Source organism: Rosa chinensis, chromosome 4 (genome assembly GCF_002994745.2).
Source record: "Rosa chinensis cultivar Old Blush chromosome 4, RchiOBHm-V2, whole genome shotgun sequence".
NCBI classification, from domain to species: domain Eukaryota; kingdom Viridiplantae; phylum Streptophyta; class Magnoliopsida; order Rosales; family Rosaceae; genus Rosa; species Rosa chinensis.
The window spans coordinates 56,052,226-56,068,288 of NC_037091.1; the positions used below are offsets into that span (position 1 = coordinate 56,052,226).

Here is a 16,063-nt window from a genome sequence, read left to right on the forward strand (position 1 = left end):
ATACAAGAGGTGAGCTAATGCAATCTCTAGGTACAGTTGCAGTTGCAGTTGCTAAGCCAAAAACCAGAACAAGGACAACCTCTTCCTCTCCCAAATGGTAGAAACCTGGAATCTAGATCTTTGACATTTTCACTGTTTCCATCCTCAAACCTCTAGGGTTGTCCCATGCTTCTGCTGGGTCTCTTCCTATCCCATAGGCGTTGATCAGAACCCGAGTTTTTTCAGGTATTTCATAGCCGTCCAGAATGCACTTCTCTATTGATTCTCTAGGAACCAGTAGAGGAACTGGTGGTTGCAATCGCGTTGCCTCCTTTATTACAGCTTTCAAGTGATGAGTGTGTGGAAGGTGGGATTCATCAACTTTTCCGGCAGCGGATGCAACTTTTCGAACTTGTTCCTGTGTTTCTTCATCACTTTTGGGTATCTAACCAGCTCCATTGTCCATTCTAGTGTGGCACTTCTAAATCTTCTCTTTGTTGCACTGTTAGCAAACATCCACAAAGTCTTCTATGCCCTTTGTGAAAGTCATTATAGAGTGAGAGCCTAAAATGAAATCATGATTCAACGTGGTCTTTGCATTTCACCATTCAATGTGCCCACACTTACCAAGCTCCAACGACATCGATGGACGAACAGAGGTCCGTTCCCGGCGACCCCAATAGTTTTCCGATGAAATCCGTGACTTCAGTCAATGTTAACAGTAAAAGAGGTGTCTAACAAATTTTAGGCTCGTGTTTATGGTTTACCGTTTACGTGTTTATGGCCTTGGATTTTCCAGCATACGATTACAAAATGACACTGTGTGACAGATTGATGCATAAATTTTTCCACAATTTTTTTAATGGAATTAGTGCATTTTCACGCCGATCCAGACACGTCAAATGCATAGATCACGTGGAAACTAAACACTACACAAACTTCTCCCTCAGAGTAATGCTCTTAAAAAATCTAAAAGACAAATCATACCCTACCACAAGTTGTCAACACGTACCATTCTACAGATGACCCTGACCTTAACCAAGGGAGGTTTCTGGACTCCTCCAGAAATGGTCCGAATATTTCTTCATCCCTCTATTCCTCTTCTGGAAATGTCCACTCTTCCCTTTAAATCATGGAAATCCCATTCTCCTTTTCACAGAATGCACTCTCTTTCTACTACAATTCCATCCCTACCAAACAGATCACCCTAGCACGTACAGCTCCATTTTCGCTCAAACAGTTTAACCGGCAACAATGTCACAAGCTCTATCCAATTTCAGCCTCTTTCTCCCCTTGTCACCTGGGAGAAGAACCAAAACTCTTCCAATCAATGGTGGAGGTTTGAGCTTGAAGGCCATGGCAAACGAAGCCAGAGACAACCTCGACCACTTGCAGAGAGTCACCAAGCAACACCAACAACCACAGCAAAACCAATCCAAGAAGAGAGTCGCCCCTACCCCGCCCGTAGGTAATCAACCCCTCATCGAACCCAAAACTCCCACCTCAAAAAGTTTCAAACTTTTTCGCCAAATGATTAATCTTTCGAGTTTCATCTTTTGCAGGACTATGGGACCGGTTTCCAACTGCAAGGACAGTTCAGCAGATGATGGAGACCATGGAGAGGATGATGGACAACCCGCTTGTCTATTCGGGTCAGTCGGGCGTGTGGGCTCCGCCGTTGCCGACCGAGACTGGCGGGTACAGCAGGGGAAGGACACCGTGGGAGATCAAAGAAGCTGAAACAGAGTACAAGATGAGGTTCGACATGCCCGGAATGACCAAAGAGGATGTCAAGGTTTGGGTGGAGGAGAAAATGCTGGTCGTTACGGCTGAGAAGGCGGTCAAGAAGAAAGATGGTGGTGGAGTCGAGGAAGAAGAACAAGGTGAAGAGTGGTCGGCTAAGAGTTATGGAAAGTATAGTAGTAGAATTGCATTGCCGGAGAATATTCAGTTTGAGAAGATTAAGGCTGAGGTTAAGGATGGGGTTTTGTATATCACTATTCCTAAAGCTATGAGCAGCACCAAGATTTTGGACGTCAATGTTCAATGATAGAATCACATGTAGCAGAGGATTAGGATTATGTTTCTCTTGTATTTAATTCAAGTTTTGAAATTGTTAGAACTTTGGAAGCATGAGCTTTTGTGGTTGCCTCTAACTAGTCTGTGAGGTCGATGTTAAAACTCTATGACATGTAATAGATATCGGTGTTCGATTCGAGTGACTGCGAATGTGACCAAATGGTAAAGAATCGGTTCTATGAAATTTCAGATAATAAACAGGAACTTGTTTTGAATTATCAGGGTACACTGATTCATACGATAGCTCAATTTTGCCTCAAAATGTCAAAACGTAGATTGAAGATTGCATACATTTGACTGAAAAAAAGAAGAGAACTCTTTTCCACTTTGTCAATTGTCATTTAGGATATGAAGATCTAGCTCCACGTTCTTAACTTAGAGCCGAACCCTAATTCTAAGGTTGTGATTCCAACTAAAAGAACGAAATATACATTCTCATGTTCAGTTCATTTTATTTCATTTCCTGTTGTAGTAGATTTTTTTTTTCTTTGGTAATGGTTGTAATAGATATTTTTATAGATTAAAGATTCCTCATGACGAACGGTCTATTGGTGGTGCACTCCAAAAATAAAAATATTCATATTTTGCTTGGTGGGCAGCACCATTTAGTTCTAGCTCTTCCGCTTGCTGGTGTCTTAAAGATGACTTATTTTGTTCCTATGATTCCATACTTATGAGTCGTTGTGTGATTTTTCGTTCTCAATTGCAATGTGCATTGAGAATAATTTAATGAAAAATGCTTTGGCACATGGTTTCTATTAAGCACTTGGATCCATTATAATAACATAATCGTTTGTGTTAGTCTACAACTCGAATTGAATAGAGATTTATACTGCTGGACTAAATATCATCATTTTTCTTAATTTATTTGTTAGTACTATGGGTGATAGTAACATTTATGATTTGGCTAAATAATGATTACTATCCTGTGGTTTAGGTCCAAAATCAATTAAGTCCCTGGACTTCTAATTTTATCAAAAACACCCATGCAGTTTCAATTTTGATCTAATAGGTCCAATCTGTAGTATTCCGATAATTGAGTCATTTAACTTGTTGACGTGGCTCATATATGGCCTATATTTTATGATGTGGTGTTAAAGTGGCATGCATAGTCAATTTAGGAGTGGGTCTCACTATTAGAAATCTATCAAATAAAAAGTTTTTCATCAAATAATCCAATTATAAGTTGAACCTATAGCAGAATATTAACGAATTGAACCTATTAGATCAAAATTGAAAGTACAAGGGTGTTTTTGATGAAATTAGAAGTACATGGACTGAATTGATTTTCAACCTAAACTACAGGGTAGTAACTAGTATTTAGCCCTGATTTTTCACATGGAAAAGGAAATGCTAGCTATACGAAAATAGTGTCATACCAAACATCCTTAGACCAAATATTTTGTCTGGCTACTCATTAAATATTTTTTCATTCTCAATTATACTGTGTATATTTTTGAATGAAATATTAATATATGAGTTTCTATAATTAATTGAAGGGTAATTGAATTCACTATATCAGCAAACAACGGTATCATACATTGTACTTGTAAATGATAAACTTATAACTTTTTGTTCTATCGTATGAATCATGAACATATGACTTTCTACAAGTACTTAAAATCACTACAATAGGATAACATAATATTCAATTTTTTGTTGTCTATTCATATATAAGATATCATTTGTTGAACTTTTCATTCTCACTTACAAGTGTATTTCTGAGCGAATGATTTTTGAATAAGGGAAAATGTATATTCGTCACAAGCCAAAATATGTCGTTACATACTCTTCCGCTATCATTTAAGGCCATAGACAGACAATAAGCTAGTGGTAGTACCCATAAGTGGTAGATACATATAGTCCTACTCATTATACATTCAAATACGTAGAGGTAGTGGAGATCTTCTTTTGGTACTACTTCAGAGATGCTAAAATGATTAATATATGGCTTTCTATAAGTACTTAAAATTCAATAGAATAGAATAGCATTGCAATCAATTTTGAGTCTATCTTCTCATAAGATGTTACATATTAAAATTTTTCATTTTTAACTACAACGTGTGTTGTTGAATGAATCATTGATATATGGCGTTCTTTAAGTACATAAAATCCATCAAAACATGATAACATTGGCTTCAATTTTTAGTCTGTCAATCTCATAAGATATATCTATTAAAACTTTTCATTCTTAACTACAACATGTATTATCGAATGAATCATTAACATCTAATTCTATATAATCCAATAAAACAGGATAACATCACATTCAATTTTTAGTCTGTCTTCTCATAAGATATAACGTGTTAAAACTTTTTATTTTTAACTACAACATGTATTTTTGAATTTATCATTAATTTATGACTTTCTATAAATACTTAAAAGGGTCCTTGCTCAAAAGCACCAAAATGAGCCAAACTTTTCCCACTTACCCAACAACAAATTTTGATTCTCACTAACCCAATTTAGAGTACAATGACAAATATACCCTCAGTCTAATTAAACAACTTCATTTTATGCCATTCTCTCATCTCTCTCTCTCCAGCACAGCACGATTCTCTCTCTCTCTCTCTCTCTCTCTCTCTCTCTCTCCATAATCACGTACAGATCACCAGCCACCTTCACCGGAGAAAGTTTCACGGTGACATGGAGATCTATTCTTCCCGGACGGCGACTAATTCAACCGCGGAGGTGACGTAGAAGACCCATGGCTCTACATTGTTCGACGCCATTTGATTTGGACCAGACGATTTGCAGAACGGCAGCAGGGATCTGTCTGACTCGCGACATCATTGAGGAGATCATCACCGGCTTCGATGAGATCGATCTCCACCGCTCGACCCTCAGACCAAATCCGGCGAGGGCCTTAGCTTCGTTTTGCAGAACCACCAGCCGCCGTCATTTCAGCCTTGGGCTCCGGCGAGTTTGGATTTGTTTCAGTGACCAGTCAGATCGAATTCGATTCAAGCCTCGTCTCCAATTCGATCCTTTCAGCGCTAGAGGAGGAGTCGTGGACGAAGGTCCGGTGCTTTAGAAGGTGAGGCTGAAACGAAGAGTATGGTTTTCAATAGACTGGGGGATTTGGTGCAGCAAGAAGAGAGGGTTCCGGTCAATCGGGGAAGAAGAAGATTGGGTGCCCAAATTAGATCAGATCAGATCAGATTTTTTTTTTTTTTAAGTAACGGGACAGAAGGAAAGGAAAAAAGAAGTTTTGAATGTCTATTGGGGGGCAATAAACGGAAAGGAAAAAAGAAGTTTTGAATGTCTATTGGGGGGCAATAAAGGTTTATTGCCCCTCTATTGGAGGGCAATAGACGGCTATTGGGGTGCAATAGACGGCTATTGGGGCGCAATAGACGGCTATTGGGGCGCAATAGACGTTTTGAATTGATGTAATCTCCTTTTTTTTTTTTTTCCTTTATCAAAGTTGTATTTGTCTAAATTTAGGGAGATTAGTTTCCATTTTGGCGACTGAAAGTCCTATTGGGGGGCAATAGACGTCTATTGGAGAACAATACATGGCTGATAGTTGTCTATTGGGGGGCAATAGACGTCTATTCGGGGCAATAGACTATTGGGGTAATAGACGTCTATTGGGGGTAAAACAACATTTCCGGTGAGATTTTCAGCAAATTTAGGTAAGCGGCAGCCGGTGACCGGAATCTGACGACAGGTGACCGGAATCAGGCGAAAGTTGGCCGGAATCCAGCTGCCGATGACCGGACTCCGACGAAGTCTTTATGGTTTCTCTCTCTTCCATTCTCTCTCTCTCTCTCTCTAAGTAACAAAGGGGTGAGGGCAAAATGGTATTAAAAAAAATTTAAAAAAAAAAAATCTTAATGGGGTATTAGGGAAGACCTCCTTAGAGTGTTTTGGGTAAGAGGAAATTAAAAAAACTTAATGGGGTAAGTGAGAAAAAAATCTCTAAAAATGGGGTAAATGGACAAAAACTCTACTTAAAATCCACTACAACAGCATAACATGTTATCCAATTTTTTGTCTATCTGCTCATAAGATGTCACCTGCCAAACTTTTTATTCTCAACTACAGCGTGTATTCTCGAATGAATGATTAATATATGACTTTCTTCATCTAATTTAAATCCACCATAATAGGATAACTCGCATTAAATTTTTAGTTTGTTAACTTTTCATTCTTATCTAAAACGTGTTTTCGAATGAGTCATTAACATATGGCTTTCTATACATCCTTAAAATCCACCGGAACAACATGACAATGGACAATGATACCATACAATGTATTATGCAACTCATTCAATAAATGTTTCGTTTTGTTTTTCGAAAGAAAAAAAATGTAAAGAACAACACTAAAAAGTCGTTGAAAAACCTCTAGAATTAGACTTCTCTTGAAACAATTAGAAAAGGGTCTTGATTGTGATTTTAGATTCGAAATCTACCATTAGAATGTAAAATATGGTGCTAAACTAATCAAAATAGCTAACAAAAATCCAATTTCAAACCGAACGGTATGCAAAAGAGGAACTAGACGTTGGAGCCAATGTGGCCCCAAGTCTTAAACAAAAAGGTTGGAACTTTTAACGTTGATTTGATGATCCATAGAGAGAGAGAGAGAGATTCAAATAAAATCAAAGATGGAAAAAAAATAAAACCTACGTTTTAAAGGCACAACCAAGAAACCAACACAGGCGAGAAATGATTCTGTGTATCCCACCTAGACAGACACTCTCCTTCTCTGGCACAAATGCTTCCTTTTCTGTTCGGTTATAAACCAGACCATGCAGTGTACCCAATAGGGAGCCTTGCTTGAGTTGACTTGGTTTTCATTTCTGAAGCCACCCTTTGCTTTGTGAGTTGTGACAGAGTGAAACACAGTTTTGAAGAGTGAAAGAGTGCAACTTTCATTGTTTTGAAGGAGATGGGTGACTCTTCGTGTCTAATGAGGTCGTTTTCTGGGCCTTCTGAGCGTTCCGGTGATGTCAAAGAGGTTAGTCTCTGCAAGGTTTCAGATTTCTTGGATTGTTTTTTGAGGGTTTTCAGTTAATGGGGGCTTCATGTTTTGCTTAATCTTTGATGGGTTTTGTTTGTTTGATCAGAAATTGTGGGAAAAATGAGAACTTGAAAATGGGTTTGGATTCAGTAGTGGATGGTTCATGCTTCGTTTCGTTTGTTTGTAACAATTTTAACATGAAAAGTTGGATTCTTTTGAGCATGTTATGTTTTTCTTTGATTAAGTTCTTGATAATCCTGCAACACATTTCTTTAGGATTAAGAAACTGAACAACTTCATGGTGGTTTTAGATGTTATGGGTACCTCTCGTTTTTCTTGTTGAAATGATGCAATTTTGTTTCTTGATGTATCTTTTGTGTATGAGTTTGGTGCTTATGAGTCGGTTTCCAGAATTGAATGAGAAAATTGAGATATATGCTATGCTATGGTTTTCGATTGCAGGGGGGCCTCCTTCGGTGTCTAGGAGAATCAGTCTCATTCGGTAGGTATGCTTCAGAACCTCTTGATTGGGAAAAATGGTCGACATTTTCTCACAATCGGTATCTGGAAGAAGTGGAGAAGTTTTCCAAACCGGGCTCGGTTGCACAGAAGAAAGCCTACTTTGAAGCACACTACAAAAAGAAGGCTGCTGAGAAAGCAGCAGCTTTGGCTGAGGTCGCAAATACTTGTGATAGCAAAGAACCCGAGTCAGTTTCTATGCACAAGAGTTGTCAAAGCTCCTCTGTCAACATGGAGTTGGCAAATGGAGAGAGCCTGATGGTTGAGGAAAATATAGTTCCAAGTACTGAGGTGGTATACTCAGCTGTTGTGAATGACCACAATCCAGATGTTGAAGGGACTCAATTGGAAAATGCAAAGGTGGATGGAGCAGAGGCGGTCATTCAAGAAAGCGTTACCGTGGAGGATGCTATTCAGGTTGAGGTGGAGAATTCTATGCAGGATGAAATGGATACTTCGATTCAGGTTCAGATGGAGAGTTCTACTCGAGTTGAAATCTCAAACCAGTTTGAAAATGACCAAAAAGAGATTGTTAACGGTGCCACCCAAGAAGAGAAGATGCCTGATAAGGTAAACTTTTGAGTGTGGTCCCTGTATTTATATTTAGAACTACAAATTTTCACAGCTCAAATTATCATGTTATTGATCATGCAGGAAGCTGCGAGTGAGGAAAATCTAGCTTCAACAAGCAAGAAAAGATCGGTGAACTCTTCTCCCTCAAGGTTATCTACTCAATGTAGAGCATCCAAGATCCAATCTTTTCCTGCCAAACAACTTGCTGGTGTTCCAACTGGAAAGAAGAACAATGCCACCCCAAAGAGTAAGAATTCTGAGGCTGACTTAGTTGACAAGAGGAGATCAACAAAAAAATCACTCCACATGTCAATCAATTTCAGCTCTCATGCTGGTGAAACCAGTAAAAGAACTTCGCCGTTCCTGGAGAAGATAAAAAACTTAAGAGTTGATGCTACTGCACTTAATGTGCCTGTTAAAAACTCAGCTTCCCTACAAACTGCAACTAGGGTATGTTCTTTCTTATCATGCTTGTTATCCATTTTTATTCATAATATTGTTTGTCCTCCTCTATTCACAAACACAAACAAATGACATGCCTGTGACATTTTCAATATGGGAACATTGTTAACACTTATAACAGAACTTTGGCCAACTGCAGGCATCTGTTAATGGGGTATTGAAGCAATCTTCAGTAAACCCATGGTCCAAAGATAGAAGGTAACAATCTTGCTTTCTACTTGTTGTGTGTGTTATTTAATGCATTCAGTTCTCTTAACTTGCATGATCACAATATTTTGTTGACAGGGCAAAAACAGTACTTAATAAGTCAGTAACTGGGAGTGTAGCTGCAGATGGGGTATGCAAGTCACCCTCAAAAGAGTAAGAATTCTGCTAATTAAGTAATTATGTACTGCAAGGTTTCGTTTATGTAGGCGGGGGGTTGCAACTTAACTTGATTGTGCTGTTGCTATGTTCTACTTTACTTCAAGGAACTAATTACTTAACTGGCAACAATTTTATAACATCATGGAACTGATTGTTTGGCAGTCAATCTCTTGCTGCAAATGGAAGCAAACCACGAGGTCCTATCAAGTCCTGTCCTTTTAGCCTTAGGAGTGAAGAAAGAGCAGCAAAACGGAAAGAGGTAAGATTTGATATTATGGTTATTTTTTTCCTCCTCCTGCAAATAGTTTTGGGTTTTTTTTATTCAGTTAGTTAATGTCAATTTCTATGCCAGTTCTTTCAGAGGCTGGAAGAGAAGAAAAATGGAGAGACAGAAAGTAAGCAGCTGCCAATGAGATCTAATAAGGTTAGTTTCTTATAACTTTTAAGTATATATTCAGTTACTATTTGCTTTAGGACAAATGCAACTTTAGAAATGCTACATGGGTACCGGGATAATTTGAAAAGGTGAAATTTACTAATGCTGATAAGGAATCCCATGACTTGAGCGGATTAGGCTTATTTACTGAAGTTTCTCAACTTGATTGAGTATAATTTATCCCAGATCTGTGTAAAATATTCTTTTTGATCTTTCTATTAGTTAGTACAAATAAAAAGGGTTGGGGGTTGCCTAACAGCATAAATGGCATAAGACGTGCAAATAGCATAGGTGATGGGGCAACTTTTACTATTAGTGTGGCAAGATCTGATTCTTTCCACATAAAATTTCCTTCTCATTTCTTTTTTATGCCTTTTCTTTTTTATTGCTTGGTCAAACAATGCAAAAGTTATACTTACAAGAAAGAAAATCTTATGCAGGAAAAAGCGGTGAATGATGTTAAAAAATTGCGTCAGAGTACAGGCTTAAAAGCCAAAGATCTGTCTTCTGGATCACAATTGCTAAATAATAAAGTGAAGAAGGTATGCGCAATTACGTTTGTTTGGGCAATAACCTTTCCATTTATATCCATGAATATCATCTTGATTTGTAGATGACACTTATACAGGTTCCACCGACCCGGAGTCAGTCACAGAAACTCGAGAGGCAGTCTACTACCAGCAAGGTCTTGGACCCAAGCACTCGGCCTTTGGTCAATTCTCACAGCTCTAAGCATGTCACACAGAAATATAACCCAAGGACCAGCCAGTCAGTCACTTCCCTTCCAAAGAAGAATGCTCATGAGAATTCTTCTCCCAATATTCAGAGTTGAGGATGTCTAGTGACAGAATATATACGTATATGAATGGAGATTAATTCACCCACAGCCGGTTAACAACACACCCTGAACTACTTTCAGTAACTATGCAACTAGAATGCAGGGTAGTCTGGTCTTCATTGGCAGATCTGTTGAGTTCTGCCAACTAGAGATTACATTCCCTATGGCTTATCTCTTGTTTCTATCTTTGCTTCATTAGGTGGTTCAGGTTGTAGATGAATTTCACCAGTTTTGTTCAAAGGGTTACTAAATATAATGGTCACATAGTTCGGTTTATTGCACTCAACTAGATCTCTACAGAAGTGTATGGGCAGAATGAGTTTACTTGAAGATGCTACAAGTGACTGCTAACCAAAACTAAACCCAGATCTGGGGTCTCAAAATAGTTTTGGCAGGATGAACTTGATACCTTGAAATGCATCAGCCCATTTAAGCTTCAACAAGAAACAAAGAAGGAAATAAATTTTACATGACTTGTTTGCTAATTACTTACTTATAATTATTCTAGTTTCATAATTTGTGAGGACAATGAATGTCATACTAACTTTTATATGGCAGCATACCTCTCTACATTCGTATAGATACAAGAAATCTAATGCACATCCCAATTAAAGATGACTTATTATGCTAGAGTTTGCCATCACTCCTAATATACACATTCCAATAGTCAAATCCAATCTATCTAGTCAGAGAAATAATATCCAGATTCATTTGGTTGGATACTCGACTTATATCGGTTTACCACACAGAATACCATAGGATCGTTCTTCATGAAGATGTGCAAAAGTGCAGGGCTGGCTCGGGGGCCAGTTTATGCTATGAAAAGACTCTGATCTGCCAGAGAATATTCCGATGACTCACATGGATACTCACAGCCAAATCTCATTGCCTCATACAAGTGAGCAGGAACTTCAGCATCATTATACTCCGAAACCTCAAGGTTCATACCAAAATAATCAGCTGGACACAAACAAATTTGCAACTCGTCGTCCAAAGAAGCAAAAGATGAACCACTTCCAAAGAATAGGTTCTTTTGGCCAGGTTCGAAATTAGTAAGGTAACTCAGATTGAAGCCCTGGTTTTTCATGTTTGATAAACTGCCGGAACTGGGGTCAAAACCTTGGTCCACCACACAGCTCTTGGTCTGTTCTGAAAAGGAGTCTGCTGCAGTTATTGTTGGACTTACATGGCTAATGTGACTGTTTCTGTACGCAGCTTGTGAAGGCTTATTCTTAATGGGACGATTTGTTTCTTCATCTAAGATGGATGGTCTTGGACTAATGGAAGGAATTGGCTGTAGTAGATCAGCTTGGAGGTGGTGCTGTACACCAGGCGGTTGTGGCTTGTTGAAGCCATTATCTAACTGAACAACCGGCTTGTGCTCTTGTTTCATTTGAGCTTCAATCCAAGAATACTTTGTTGGTATAGTGAAGTTTATTTCAGATTCCACTGATGCAAATGAATGATTGACTCCCATCTGTGAACTCCTGATCTTCAGAGAATCAGCAACATTACCAATCAAGCCTTTCTTGGTTTCTGCATAAGAATGACTTAAGTCCACTTGTGAACTTCTGGTCTTGGGTTCTGCTACAGGCTCCGGAATAATTCCCTTTACATCATCTTCAAGTCTCTTTGGATCCACCACAGTCGGAGCAACCAAGCTATTGCCAGAAAATCTGTAGCTGCCATTTGTAACATCATTTTGTGGAATGCTAATCGAGTTCTGAACACCAAAGATTCCTTGAGGATCTTTTGTGGCATAATCAGAATGCTTCATCCCGCCAAAAGAAGATTTAAGGTCATTTTCCTTTTGCAGCCTACTCAAATAGAGCCGATACTTCTGCATGGGAAATTTACTCAATGAGAATGAATATTCATGGCAAGAAAACATGTTATCTATTATAGGAAACTTCCAAACCATTAGTGTACTAGAAGGGACTGTGTGCTCATACACAAATATTGAGGAATTTCACACTTTTTGGTGAAGAATTCATTACTTTTTGGGTGATGAAAAAACTACTATTTTTGTTTATTCTAAAGAAGAACGGACTAGAAAAGAAAATGTCCTTCCTCAAACATTTGGTGCAACTAGCTGTTCAAACCTTCAGGTGTATAATGTCAAGAACAGAAAATCAAAAACATCAAATTGTTGTTAAAAGAGTTAATAGTTTTATCTGATTACTGCTTATTTCTTAGAAAATGAATCAGTCCCTAAATATCTTCTACAATCTATGTCGAAAACAAGTGCACAGTATTCTGGCTATCAAAATTCTGCCATGAAAATGATGCAGTGTACAAATTGTACTAAATAAGCAGTTTTGATTGTATCAGAAGAAAGCTTAAGAATTATCTATGTACCTGCAAGTGGCTTGCAACATTTTCCCTGGTCAACCAGGGCACGTTCATCAGGTCAAGTATTTTCTTTGGACCAACTTCTGCCAAACAGATATTATACATCATCGCTCTGTAGAAACATAATAAAGATGGTGGCTATATCATTGAAAGCCAACACCAATGTCAAACGGACTTTTGAAAAGTAGCAGAATATGTGTTGACTTATAGTTCATGATGGTGATCCAAAACCCATGCTTTATAAATATAAATAGACTTACTGTCAAATCCAATCTGATGCACCGCTTTTACAAATTTCTGATGAAGATCAACAGACCAGACTACCCTAGCTTTTTTCGTAGATGAAGAATCACCAAAGTCTTTGTCATCATATTTGTTTTCGATGTCCTTTCTTTTTCTTGATGAAATGAGGTCGTCGGCACCAAGGAAGTATCCATCATCATAGAGATCTGATCCATTTCTCGTCAGCTGAATACCATCGATGCTTTCATGACCCTCTATGTCTCTTATCTCATGTATCTTTTTTCTGAAGACATGCTGCCATATGTTTCTCAGTTCTTTCATTCTTATAGGCTTAAGAAGATAATCACATGCTCCATGTTGAACTCCTTTCATAACCCTACTTGTTTCGCCATCAACAGACATCACTGCATAGGTAGGATGAATATGATTGTCAGAAACTAGCTGGTAAAGGAAACTTCCTTAATGAAGACAAAGCTTTATATGTCAAGGGAAGAGTACTGACTAATAACAGGAAGATCCATCTCAAGTCCAACATGCTCGAGAAGTTTAAAACCATCCATGTCAGGCATGTTCACATCACTGATTACAATGTCATATCCATCTTTCTTTTCTCGAAGCAAGTATAAAGCATCTCTTGCCAAACCACATGTAGTCACTGAAACACAGAAAACGGAAGAAAAGGAAAAATATCAGAACTATGGAAAATTTGAGGCTGACATTATAGAGTGGGTTGGCAATCTGAATATATTGTCAGATTCGCCAAAGCCATTCTGGGTGATAGTTGGATAAAAAAAAAAATCCAGTTATATTGACTACAGGAATGAGACTTTATCAAGACTTGAAAAGCAAAATGAACTATCCACTTTACAAATGGAAGCCTTCTCTATCTTTGTTTACATGTGCAAGAAATAAAAAATGAGAACATCCCCATATAATCAAAGGAACTGACGATGAAGAGGAGGTTCAGAGAGGAAAGTACTTCATTGTCCTTAGAAGGACTAAAATTTGATTCAGCAAGTCTGATACCACATAAAAGAAGTAGCATATCAAAAGCCCTATTCAAACCCGCACAGCCAGGCCAGGAATATAATCGACAAAGATAACATTGAAGGCTGTATTGCTAGAAAGGTCTTTGATGGCAACAGTTGAAACAAGGATAGAAAGGAAATGTGCTAAAGGAGTCTTGACATCAGAAATCCAAGAACCGGTGCAGGAGGATTAGCGCAGTACTTAACTAGTGATCATTTTATCATGAAGCTGATCTGGATAAGAACAAGTCCACTGGGAAGACTACCAAAGGCACCAGGGAATACTCATCTGTTGCCTGGATTTGAGTAAGTTTATATATCATTCAAAACCATCAAACATAAACTTTCCCCATCAAAGCTTATAAATAATAGAGAAATAAATGTTTAGTAGTCAAACAAGCTAATAAATGAAACACCTGTAATCAATTGGACTTGTATCACATTATCATTATATCCTGTGTAATAGTCAATAGAAATGCACAAATCAAAAGTCTGGCTGGCACTTCTGATATGCATTTATGCTCACCCAAAATCAGCAACTTTTGAAGAAGGGAAATGCAATAAAATACACTTCACAATCAAACCCTGATCATTTTGATAATCAATTTGCTTAAACAAACTAGAAAAAAGCCTTGCACTCCAAGAAACCCATATGGTTGGATACCAAATAAGATCAGAAGCCATTCTAAAACCACAGCCATAAACCCAAGCATCATCAGCCAGCCTAAGACCAACTTCTACTTCATTTTTGCTGTTAACCATAGAATAGTCTAAACACAATCATAGAAGCCATCCATATTAAAACTCTACATGCAAAGAGTGCCTAGATAAACATTTTCTAAACAACCACACCTACATAGAAATGGAACATACCCATGAAACCTTGTAGTCCAAGATTAACCCATAAATAACAAAACCCATCTCAGGATCACCAAAGTTCAACCAAATACAACAAACAATTGATGAAAAACACAAAGCCTTAAGAATTAGTGGAACAGAGGAACAGTGACAAAGTTGATTCATAACCTTCATAGGAGCACTTCTTGAGCATCTTTTCCAAGATCTTAAGCCAAGTTGGGTCATCGTCGACGACGAGAACCCGGAGGCCGGCCGGAAACGAATCGTTCCGGGGAGAAGAGAAGCTACTCTCCATGGGGAAAGAGTTAAAGGACTTGCTTGATTGAAGTGAATTGGGGCTAGAGTTGGGACTTACACAGCTCCAAAATGAGAGACTACTACTATATAACTTGGAGTGCCTCTTGAATTTTTTTTAAAAAATGGCTGCTTTTGGAGTTTTATGGGAAGCTTTTGAGAGAGAGAGAGAGAGTGTGTGTGTGTGATGGAAACAGAGAGAAACCCACGAATATTTTGGCGCCGGATAGCTTAACGGTCCCGGTGGCTCACATTTGCCATTAACGACCTTTTTGGTTAGGGACCTTTTGTGGCTGCACAACCCAAAAAGATGGGGTCATGGGGACTATGTACGGAAAGAAATGGTTTTTACTAGATAAAGATTGTAACTTTGAGCAAATGGGGGGTAGAATCTTAGGCTAACCAAATAAAGAGGTAGAATCTAAAGTTGGGTGGGTGTGAAAGAATGTTTTTTTTCGAAAGGGATATCTTCACAAATGGTGTATGAACTTTAGGCATTTCTACACTTTGGTGTATCAACTTTCATAACTATCAGAATGGTGTATCAAGTTTGCTCCAATATTTCATTTTAGTGTACGCCGTTAAATTTTCCGTTATCTTTGCAAAAAAAAAAAAAAATCCGTTATCTTTCCTTTAGCTTTGTCAGTTTTTTTTTTTGTAAAGATAACTGAAAATTTAACGGCTTACACTAAAATGAAAGATTGGAGCAAACTTGATACACTATTCTGATAGTTATGAAAGTTGGTACACCAAAATGTAGAAATGCCTAAAGTTCATACACAATTTGTGATGTTTTCCCTTTTCGAAAATATGTGTGTGAAAGAATGCTGGAATGAATAAGCATGTAGCATCTAATAATATATACTATAGGTAGCTTAATGCAGAATGTTTGATTTAACCATATTGTACTGTGTTCTATAGTTCCCTCCATTTACAGGGATGGGATAGGACCATGAGTGGACCTTAGGAGGAGGAAGAAACAATTTGAAGTTCATATATAATATCATATGATAACCAAAATGGGTGGAGAATACATTTTGATACCTAGATAATTTGACATCTTGTCAC

The 16,063-nt window shown here is 38.1% G+C and overlaps 3 protein-coding genes across 5 annotated transcripts; 2 read left to right on the top strand and 1 right to left on the bottom strand.

Moving 5' to 3' along the window:
- Window positions 1-1,128: 1,128 nt before the first annotated feature.
- On the top strand, window positions 1,129-2,273 carry LOC112198445 (small heat shock protein, chloroplastic). The gene is made up of 2 exons (XM_024339570.2): window positions 1,129-1,447; window positions 1,542-2,273. The coding sequence occupies exons 1-2, from the start codon at window positions 1,234-1,236 to the stop codon at window positions 2,027-2,029; spliced, it is 702 nt and encodes a 233-aa protein (XP_024195338.1). The 5' UTR covers window positions 1,129-1,233; the 3' UTR covers window positions 2,030-2,273.
- A 4,426-nt stretch (window positions 2,274-6,699) lies between these two features.
- Window positions 6,700-10,506, top strand: LOC112197749 (protein WVD2-like 4). 2 transcript variants are annotated; one of them, XM_040518597.1, is made up of 9 exons: window positions 6,700-7,023; window positions 7,489-8,115; window positions 8,200-8,568; window positions 8,702-8,778; window positions 8,866-8,940; window positions 9,109-9,205; window positions 9,299-9,370; window positions 9,823-9,924; window positions 10,011-10,506. In XM_040518597.1, exons 1-9 carry the CDS (start codon window positions 6,955-6,957, stop codon window positions 10,212-10,214), a joined length of 1,692 nt encoding a protein of 563 aa, XP_040374531.1. In that variant the 5' UTR covers window positions 6,700-6,954; the 3' UTR covers window positions 10,215-10,506. The 2 variants fall into 2 exon arrangements, with proteins under 2 accessions (XP_040374531.1, XP_024194335.1); XM_024338567.2 differs by having other exon boundaries at window positions 6,701-7,023; window positions 8,720-8,778.
- A 230-nt stretch (window positions 10,507-10,736) lies between these two features.
- Window positions 10,737-15,268, bottom strand: LOC112197748 (two-component response regulator ARR11). 2 transcript variants are annotated; one of them, XM_024338566.2, is made up of 6 exons: window positions 14,870-15,007; window positions 14,051-14,139; window positions 13,318-13,470; window positions 12,833-13,219; window positions 12,579-12,655; window positions 10,737-12,060 (listed from the first exon to the last, which is right to left on the bottom strand). In XM_024338566.2, the coding sequence occupies exons 2-6, from the start codon at window positions 14,058-14,060 to the stop codon at window positions 11,032-11,034; spliced, it is 1,656 nt and encodes a 551-aa protein (XP_024194334.1). In that variant the 5' UTR covers window positions 14,061-14,139; window positions 14,870-15,007; the 3' UTR covers window positions 10,737-11,031. The 2 variants fall into 2 exon arrangements, with proteins under 2 accessions (XP_024194334.1, XP_024194331.1); XM_024338563.2 differs by lacking the exon at window positions 14,051-14,139 and having other exon boundaries at window positions 14,870-15,268.
- Between the last annotated feature and the right edge of the window lie 795 nt (window positions 15,269-16,063).

What these genes read in the sequence shown, in the direction of transcription:
- LOC112198445 (XM_024339570.2), top strand. Translation starts at nt 1,234, where the DNA reads ATGTCACAAGCTCTATCCAATTTCAGCCTCTTTCTCCCCTTGTCACCT. An exon ending in CGCCCCTACCCCGCCCGTAG is followed by an intron (nt 1,448 to 1,541) that starts GTAATCAACCCC and finishes CATCTTTTGCAG; the next exon opens with GACTATGGGACCGGTTTCCA.
- LOC112197749 (XM_040518597.1), top strand. Translation starts at nt 6,955, where the DNA reads ATGGGTGACTCTTCGTGTCTAATGAGGTCGTTTTCTGGGCCTTCTGAG. An exon ending in AAGAGAAGATGCCTGATAAG is followed by an intron (nt 8,116 to 8,199) that starts GTAAACTTTTGA and finishes TTGATCATGCAG; the next exon opens with GAAGCTGCGAGTGAGGAAAA. An exon ending in TGCAAGTCACCCTCAAAAGA is followed by an intron (nt 8,941 to 9,108) that starts GTAAGAATTCTG and finishes ATTGTTTGGCAG; the next exon opens with TCAATCTCTTGCTGCAAATG.
- LOC112197748 (XM_024338563.2), bottom strand. Translation starts at nt 14,996, where the DNA reads ATGGAGAGTAGCTTCTCTTCTCCCCGGAACGATTCGTTTCCGGCCGGC. An exon ending in CAAGAAGTGCTCCTATGAAG is followed by an intron (nt 13,471 to 14,869) that starts GTTATGAATCAA and finishes TCTGTGTTTCAG; the next exon opens with TGACTACATGTGGTTTGGCA. An exon ending in GCATCAGATTGGATTTGACA is followed by an intron (nt 12,656 to 12,832) that starts GTAAGTCTATTT and finishes TCTGTTTGGCAG; the next exon opens with AAGTTGGTCCAAAGAAAATA.